The sequence below is a fragment of the Austrofundulus limnaeus genome, unplaced genomic scaffold (assembly GCF_001266775.1).
Source record: "Austrofundulus limnaeus strain Quisiro unplaced genomic scaffold, Austrofundulus_limnaeus-1.0 Scaffold798, whole genome shotgun sequence".
Classification (NCBI taxonomy): domain Eukaryota; kingdom Metazoa; phylum Chordata; class Actinopteri; order Cyprinodontiformes; family Rivulidae; genus Austrofundulus; species Austrofundulus limnaeus.
Window position 1 is genome coordinate 23,794 of NW_013953200.1, and position 9,670 is coordinate 33,463.

General features: G+C 43.9%; 1 protein-coding gene across 1 annotated transcript in view; it reads right to left on the reverse strand.

Annotated features, from left to right (window-relative positions):
* Positions 1–102: 102 nt before the first annotated feature.
* The window catches only part of LOC106532592 (DNA (cytosine-5)-methyltransferase 3B), a gene marked incomplete in the record, with an annotated part of 88,024 nt that continues 78,456 nt past the window's right edge, over positions 103–9,670 (reverse strand). The window contains 5 exon segments of the mRNA XM_014028697.1: positions 103–613; positions 717–786; positions 1,618–1,703; positions 4,724–4,872; positions 7,233–7,323. Of these exon segments, the coding sequence (XP_013884151.1) occupies positions 488–613; positions 717–786; positions 1,618–1,703; positions 4,724–4,872; positions 7,233–7,323 (522 nt within the window).

Genomic DNA, 9,670 nt, shown 5'->3' on the forward strand with positions numbered 1-9,670 from the left:
TATAAGGTAAAAATAATAAAACAAGGTCTTTGTCTGTAATGATTAGACATGTTTTTTATTATTGTCATTAGTGATTATCTCAATTTCGGCTAAAAGAATTGACAAAATCCTACAGACTGTGCCTTTAAGAGGGAGAAGTTGAACAGGTGGTGGCTGAATACGGTGAATACTTTTTGTATGTTGGGGATGAATTTTCCCCAGGCATGGTCTGATAACCAGGGTCAAAGTTTACAGTGTCAGAATCATATTGTCTCAGTGGTTTAAATGCCTTTTAATGGAAGAGCAAAGACAGAGTTTTTTATGTAGTTTTTTATCCTCTCTCCAGTCACACAGAGCATCGAGCTGCTCCCAGACACCTTCAGTTATGTTTGCTATTGTTAAGAGAATTTGTTAGCAGATCTGAATTCACAAAACAAAGGTGTTCTTTAGGTACGACACTGTCCTGTAAAAACCCATCTGTAAGAACAAAATATGACTGTGACGACACCTACTTCTCCACTTCAGTGATCCACAGTGTGTCCTCTACTCCATTCTGCATGACAGGCTGCCGAGGCACGTTTTTACCCTGCTTCAGAGAGTTGGACTTGGTGGTGATTGTTCGCACTTTTGCTACCTGGAACCAAAATATCCAACAGTAGTGAGTTTTCCCACGTGTGGCTCAATCGGAGCCTCCAACACAACGGTAAACAATCAGAAGTGCAGACTCTGTGGCTCACCCGGGCTTCTCTACCGAGCTCTAAGCAGGCCTGGAGATCCAACTTGTCTGTCTGGGAAGCTATAATTGGCCTGATGAGACGTAAACAGCAAACAAACTTCATTCAAATCAAATAAAAACATGTTATCAAAGGTTTTACAAAGCACTTTCAAAGATAAAAAACAATAAAGATGAAAATACACAGGAAAAATGAACAAATAAACAAACCTAGAACTCCTTGAACGAATTCATACTGCCTTTCATGTTTTCATGTTCAACTAAAAGCAACTGTTTTCAGTTGTTTTAGTCAAACCTTGAAAATAAGGTCACAAGATGTCACACTCAAAGTTGTAAATGACTCTCAGTTACTACATCAATTTTGCTACAAATATCTTGAACTGGATCTTCTCTAATAGTTAATCAGTTATAGATATACACCTAATGGTTACTTATTCAAAGTTTCATTAAAACCATCCAGTGATTCATGAGATGTTTTGCTAACAGACAAACAGGGTTGAATTCAGTGGATAATGCTTCAGTTTTAGGCAAAGATCATGTGCCATGAGGAGGACTTAGAGAAAGTGTTGTAAATAACTCAGCAACAATTACACCAATTTTTAATGAAATATCAGTAAAATAAACTGAATCATTCCAATATTTCCAGGATCACTTGGCTGTAGCAGCCGTCTTTACATGGGCTAACTCAAAAAAGGTGAACAAGTTGAAGATTTATATACAATGATTACTTCCTAATTACTCTAGGTTTCATTATGATTTGTTGCTAACAGACGGAAAGCCACAGGGAAAATATCACTAAGCCTTGGTTTTTTGGAAGTAACTTGTTTTCTTACATCTTTTCATGATATGACATGAAATGTATTTTTATGGTAACAGGTAGAACTCATTAGTAGAAAATGCCTTACCTGCTCATCCCAGGTATGTTTCCCCAGAAGTAGCGAGCTCTATGTGCAGGGCTCACTTTCACAGCATCCACTAGTACTGGGTTGCACTGTGAAAAAGTGCAGCAAAAACCAGTTGAGATGGTAAAAATACAAGCAAACTAGGTACGCTGTAGCAGTAGAATATATGACCTCAGCCCTTACACAAAGCAGCCACACACCAGAACTCACATTCAGGTTGTGGCTGTTTAAGATGTTCTGGAGTTTATATAAGAAGTGACTTTAGAATGGTCATTACAAGTAAGATGTTTTGTTGATGGAAAACAAAAACAGATCAATTTTTGGGTCTATTTGAGTAGAGTGATGATGAAACAAACTATATTTACATCCATCCATCCATCCATCCATCCATCCATTTTCTTCCGCCTATCCGGGGTCGGGTCGCGGGGGCAGCAGCTTCAGAAGGGAGGCCCAGACCTCCCTCTCCCCAGCCACTTCTTCCAGCTCCTCCGGGGGAACTCCAAGGCGTTCCCAGGCCAGCCGAGAGACATAGTCCCTCCAGCGTGTCCTGGGTCTTCCTCGGGGCCTCCTCCCGGTGGGACGTGCCCGGAATACCTCACCAGGGAGGCGTCCAGGAGGAATCCTTACCAGATGCCCGAGCCACCTCAACTGGCTCCTCTCGACGTGGAGGAGCAGCGGCTCTACTCTGAGTCCCTCCCGGACCGAGCTTCTCACCCTATCTCTAAGGGAGAGCCCAGCCACCCTGCGGAGGAAACCCATTTCGGCCGCTTGTATCCGGGACCTCGTTCTTTCGGTCATGACCCAAAGCTCATGACCATAGATGAGGGTAGGAACGTAGATCGACCGGTAAATCGAGAGCTTCGCTTTCTGACTCAGCTCTCTCTTCACCACGACGGACCGGTACAGCGCCCGCTTTACAGCAGACGCTGCGCCAATCCGCCTGTCGATCTCCCGCTCCCTTCTTCCCCCATTCGTGAACAAGATCCCCAGATACTTAAACTCCTCCACTTGAGGCAAGACGACCCCCCTGACCCGGAGAAGGCACTCTACCCTTTTCTGGCTCAAGACCATGGTCTCGGATTTGGAGGCACTGAGCCTCATCCCGGCCGCTTCGCACTCGGCCGCGAACCGCTCCAGCGAGAGCTGCAGATCACGTTCCGATGAAGCCAACAGGACCACATCATCCGCAAAAAGCAGAGATGCGATCCTAAGGCCACCAAAACGGATCCCATCAACACCTCGGCTGCGCCTAGAAATTCTGTCCATGAAAGTAATKAACAGAATCGGTGACAAAGGACAACCTTGGCGGAGTCCAACTCTCACTGGAAACAAGTCCGACTTACTACTGGTAATGCGGACCAAGCACTGGCACCGGTCATACAGGGACCTAACAGTCTGTATCAACGGGCCTGGTACCCCATACTCCCAGAGTACCCCCCAGAATGCCTTCTCCAAGTCCACAAAACACATGTAGACTGGTTGAACTCCCATGCACCCTCCAGGACCCTGCTGAGGGTGTAGAGCTGGTCCTCTGTTCCACAACCAGGACGAAAACCACACTGCTCTTCCTGAATCTGAGATTCGACTATCAGACGGACCCTCCTCTCCAGGATCCCTGAATAGGCCTTACCAGGGAGGCTCAGAAGTGTGATCTCCTATAGTTGGAACACATACTGCGGTCCTCCTTTTTAAATAGGGGGACCACCACCCCAGTCTGCCAATCCAGGGTAACTGACCCCGATGTCCACGCGATATTGTAGAGTCGTGTCAACCAACACAAACCCACAACATCCAGAGCCTTGAGGAACTCCGGGCGAATCTCATCCACCACTGGTGCCCTGCCACCGAGGAGCTTTTAACCACCTCAGTGACCTCGGCACCAGAGATTGGAGAGTCCGACCCAGGGTCGTCAGGGTCTGCTTCCTCAAGGGAAGACATGTTGGTAGGAGTGAGAAGGTCTTCAAAGTATTCTGCCCACCGATCCACAACGTCCCGAGTTGAGGTCAGCACGATAAGGTGGCAGCCCAGGGTGAGGCCTTTTTTTTTTTTTCAAAGTAATTGTAAAAAGTGTATCTGCATTTATTCGTGCTGGTGATGTGTGGTGAAGCCTGTGTGCTGAGGCAGAGTCTGAAAGATCAGATTCACACACACCAGTAATTAAGACTAGATCAAAATAGAGTCAGTCTCTGCTGCACTCAACAGTCTGTGTGCAAAGGTTTTCACTTCAGATCTGTTAGTCATATCACATAATACTTAAGGTAAGTGGAATCATCTCTGACAACTTGGGTGTTCAAAACTCTTTATGCTCCATTGTTTGATGCAAAAAATGTTTTGATTTAAAAGTACACACTGAGAAAACTAGATGACTAAAAACGGTCCCTAAACTAACTAAACTAGACTAAAAACATTCCATTAGCAGTCAGATACACAGATGGTGCATGGCTTCTTACTTTCTTTTAGCAGTTAAACATTTTGGTTCAACAACACATAAAAAAGCAGAAGACAAACTAAGCAGACAGAAGCAAGTTGTTGCACAACTCACTCCTTTTTAAATGCAATTTTAAATCAGACACGAAATTAATCATGTATAAAATATATGTGAAGTACATTAATACTTTCGCAGACAAAGTGCCATGAATTACAAATATCTACAAACCAAACAAACATAAGGGAGAATTTTAAATTTCAGAGTTGTATTTATTATACAAATATAAAAGAAATACTATTTGATTTTTTGATTTATCATTGTGACTCCTGGATTACATGTCACTAATCAGTGCTTGTATCAGAACCCTGCAGTCCAACTCTCAGAACTCTGTTATCTGGAGGTTTTTAGAGGTTTTATCAAATTGTTGGTGTGGAAAGTTGTCGACTTCATTGGTTCAGGATGCCATCTCAAAAAACAACTACTTCCACATGTCTGACATCGCTCCTCTACTCCCTGACTGCTCACCTGAGAGGTGCCTGTCACACTGGTGTAAAGTGGTAACTCAATACTTCAATGCGTGTGWGTACATGAAAGTAGTATTAGACAAATACCCGATACTGGTACCTGTATTGGTGCATTCCTAATTTCAAACCAAAACTTTCAGAAATGAACTGAACAAACCTCAAAGAAACGACAAATGTTGACTTTGTCGTGTGTGTTCATGAACACAACGTTTTCAAACAGCCAGAAGAACGGCCGAGGGTCCTCCTCTTTGGGCTTCAGCAGCTGCAGGATCCTGAAGTACTCAAAGAAGAGCCTGCCGGTGCCCTCTGCCAGAGAATAGATGAGTTTCAGTCAAACAATCAAGTGACGTGTACCCCGAGTCTAAAAATAAAGTATTTATATTTTATCTTCAGCTTGAGGATAAATGGTTGTAGGTGTGTAATTCTCAGCCACAGACAATCATCAGTWCCATGTAGAAGCTGGCACATACTTGACTGCATTTTGCTGACAGCCTCAACAGAAAAGAAAATGATATCTACATGTTCTACATTCAATAAAACATGAGCAGCTGGATAGGAAAAGCATACAGCAGCCAAAGGGCTGCCTGTTAGTTTCCCACTAATAAGGGTGCTGTTTTTCTGTCTCTGCACATTTTACCTTTATTACAAAACTACAAAAATCCCATAGTCTTTCCTTTGTTCTTCCTGTTGTACTGAACGTGACTTGCACAGACTGTTACACTACTCGTTTCCAGGGACTCGACCCACACCAACACGCCTACAGGAAGAACCGGTCCACTGAGGACGCCATCTCCTCTGTGGTCCACACGACTCTCACCCACCTGGAGAACAGAGACTCTTATGTGCGCCTGCTCTTCATGGACTTCTCATCAGCCTTCAACACCATCATCCCACAAACACTGGTCCAAAAACTGTCCTCCCTCGGACTGAGCTCATCCCTCTGTCAATGGGTGCTGGATTTTCTGACGGACAGGCCTCAGTCTGTGAGCATCCGCAACATGTCCTCGTCCTCCATCACTCTCAGCACAGGCGCCCCACAGGGCTGTGTGTTGAGCCCCCTCCTGTTCACGCTGCTCACACATGACTGCTCAGCAGAACACCCAGGCTGTCAGATGGTGAAGTTTGCTGATGTAGTAGTTGTAGCTGTAGTTGGCTGCATCACCAACAATGATGAGTCTGGCTACAGGCAGGAGGTGGAACATCTGGAGCACTGGTGCAGGGATAACAACCTCAGCATCAATGTGAGGAAGACGAAGGAGATGATCGTGAACATCAGGAAGGGCAACCCCCCCGCACATTGGAGGATCTGCTGTGGAGGTGGTCTCCAGCTACAGATACCTGGGGGTCCACCTGACCGACAAACTCACATAGAGTACCAACACAACCAGCCTGATCTGGAAATCCCACCAGCGCCTCTACTTCCTGAGACAGTTGAAGTGAGCAGGACTGACGGGCCCAGTCCTGACCTCCTTCTACAGGTGTGCAGTGGAGAGCATCCTGTGCTCCTGCATCACTAGCTGCGTTTCCATTGACCATGAAAATGCGCAAATTAGAATTTCGAATATAAATTTGCCCAATGGAAACACGTCAATTTCGAAAAMAATTACGTTTTTCGACAAAATGTTTTTGCGCTWGGATGATGTGGTATTTCGGTCGTTTCAAAATTGGTGTTTTTCGCAAAACTACAATGGAAACACTTTTTTCACATCACAGGAGTCACGTGATCAACAACTGTCTGTTTCTACTGGTGAAAAAGACGATGACGAAGAAGATAACAGGAAGTAGAAATAGTAGTAATATCACAGAAGTAGTATAAAATAGTAAACTCACCGACTACAATTTCCGAAAAACACAGCATACGTAGCCGCTCCCAAGTAGGGACTTGTCTCTGGAAAGCCTCGATAAAAGACGCCGACGTCTCCTCTGATGATGAGCGCTAGTGTCGTGGTAGCAACATGCTATGTCGCCGCCATGTTTGTAATGACTTATCATGAGAACAAACGTATTCACGCGTGACTTTAATAACATTTCTTACTTAATGGAAACACTGCAGTTGTGAAACAGTGTTTTTTCGACATTAACAGAATATCGACAAAGTTTTGCGCACATTTGCAATGGAAACACGGCTAATGTGTGGCATGGCAGCTACTCTGCAGCAGAGAAAATGTCTCTGCACAGAGTGGTCAAAGCTGCACAGAAGATTGTTGGGACCACACTCACCGGCACAGAAGACATATCTAGACGCAGGAAAAAAGCCACCTGCATCAAGAGAGATCCCACCCACCCTGCCCACACCTTCACCCCACTGTYATCAGGCAGAAGGCTGCGGAGCATCAGGAGCAGAACCAGCAGGCTGAGAAACAGCTTCTACCCTGAAGCTGTCAGGTTGCTGAACTCTGGGTGGGGGGGGTTGTAGCCCTTCTGCTCCAACACTGTTAGACTATACCTGCTGCTACGGTTGTATTCTTTTACACACTCTGTTGTTGGTCGTTGCTGCTTGTCTGTGTAATTATATGCACCCTTCATAATTTTTATTTTTTTTACTGAACTGACCTGTGCAACCAGTTTCTTTCCATCTCATGAACATTAGATGTTTGTGTTGAGAGAATGACAAACAAATATTCTTGAATCCTTAAAATTTTCACATGCATGCAACAGCTACCTACCGTAAAGGCCTTTCCTGAATGGATTTACAATGGAGAGGTCATTACAGGGGCTGCCACCAATCATCAAATCAAACGGACCCCAACTGTCGAGCTGAAAAAAAGGACACAGACCTTACTGATACACAACAAAGGTTAAACATTTAGAGTTTCAACTTTGCATGTTTCACAAAGAGGTGGATTCAGCCGATCCCTCGAGAAGATGCAGGTTGTGTTGATATTTATTTTTAACTACTATACTTAATAATYGAATAAGTAAACAAACATTGGTGGGCAGCACTAAACCAAAAGTTAGTTGTGTAATTCCTAAAGCACTTGCTACATTATTTAGGTGTTCTAGTTCTAGTTCTAAAGGGCTTTCACTCAATAAAACTTAGTGGAAGCTAATTCTAAAGCACAAAATGGACTCAGAGTTCAYCAGAGTACATTCCAGTGAGAACACGAGCCACTCTTGTGTAATACTTTGTGTAATACTGCCGACTAGAGGCACGTCCCTTTACAGCGTTGTACATATCGCCGCAGTTTGGGGAGGTGATTTGTTGAAACAGACTGTTGGCTCATGGTGTTAAATAAAAAGTTGTTGAGGATTGCTAGTTCTGCAGCTTCTTGGTCATTTTCTTATGTTTATGGTAGGGCTTTGGTAAGAAAACATGCAATATGTACGGCCACCAAAAAATGATTACGGTACACACTAATATTTGGTTGGACCTTTATTTTTGATTATGTTACATTTTCTGTGTTGTTTGATAAGCTTCAATGTCAGCAGATTTATTTCATCCAGTGTTACATTATTATTTTTAAATCTTGCATTGATGATGGTAGAGTCTGACCTTCTCCAACTCATCCCAAAGATTCTCACTGGACTCTGTGGAGCCAATCCATGTGTGAAAATGATGTCTCATACTCCCTGAACCACTCTTTCACAATAAGAGCCCCATGAATCCTGGCATTGTCATCTTGGAATATGGTATATAAACAATCATTGATGGAATAACCTGGTCATTCAGTATATTCAGGTAGTCAGCTGACCTCATTCTTAGAGCACCTGAACCTAGACCTGACCACCTGCAGAGACCCCACATCATAGACCTGTTAGATCCTGGTGGACACTTGGCTGAGCAGTATATTAGTAATTTTAAACTGTTTATTGGAGAACTGAAGTGATGCATTCTGGGTACAGGACAGATTCGTAACGGGAAGCGAACATGGAAGACAGGAAACGGTCTTCACTTCAAAATAAGAGCACAAATTTAAACTATTCCCTACTTATGTTATGGCTCCAGTTACTGCTCCTTCTCAATGGGCATGGTTCTACTTACTCTGGTTCTACCCTGGTTCTACTCTGGTTCAGGTCTGCTCAGGTGTGTGTGTCACCATGTCCCTCAGTGTGTGTCTGTGTGTGATTATGGGTGGACCAATCACAGCGCTGTTGTGTTAAAAAATAAATAAATAAAAAAGCCATTGAGATTTAAGGGTTCTGTCTTTTATTTATTTATTTTCCTTTATGTTTGCTGTTTATAAGTGCTTGTGTAACCATGGGTGGACAGTTTGTTGTAAACCTCCTGGGATATCTGCTTGGCTTCCTCTCCTTCACCTCTCTGCCTTTCCTCTGTCAATCAATCTGAGAGCTAATCCACGGGCAGCGTTCTGCTGACRTCAGAATCATAAGTGTGCTGTACTTTTTCTTCTCCGAACCATCAGGAGGTACAAACTGTGCAGCTGGTTCTGTGTGGTTGGAACATGAAGACACATTCGGCCAAAGCTGAACCGAGCAGAACCACAACAGATGCACCGGTGGAGAAGGGCTGGGACTGTCGCCCAATTGCTTCCTGCCATGTAAACAAAGAAGTGTGGGAATTGTCTCTTAAAGGGGCAATATCATGTAAAATCAACTTTTTTGAGTTTTATATCATGTTATAATGTTAAACTCTCATAAAAAACATGTCCAAAGCCTTGCTCTGACTCATTCATGTATGTTTGAGAAATCCTGCAGTGTTTTTATGAAGCCATGCTGAGGAGCAAAACGACAGGTGGGGACCAGAAACACCTTTTGGGACATGTCTTTAAGCCGAACTTCCTCATGGGAAACATACAGAAAACATAAAAGCAACAAGAGAGTGGCCAAGTTGTTGTAAAATGATTGTTAATATGATGAAACTGTGGTGGTTGCAGAAATCTCTCTTTATTGTCATCCAATGCTGAAATACATGGACCGTGCTACTAGGTGGCAAGACTGCTCACTGTACAGATATCAAAAAACTGAGCTTCTGAAAGGAGCCATGTCCTGGGACTGGGACGTCCATGGTTAGACAAGCACTTAGAAAACACTGACATGACAAAAAGAGTCTGAAAACCAAACATTAAACCACAGCAGCTTCAGCCACGAGCTGATGATCCACACACCCACACACACACACACACACACACACACACACACACAC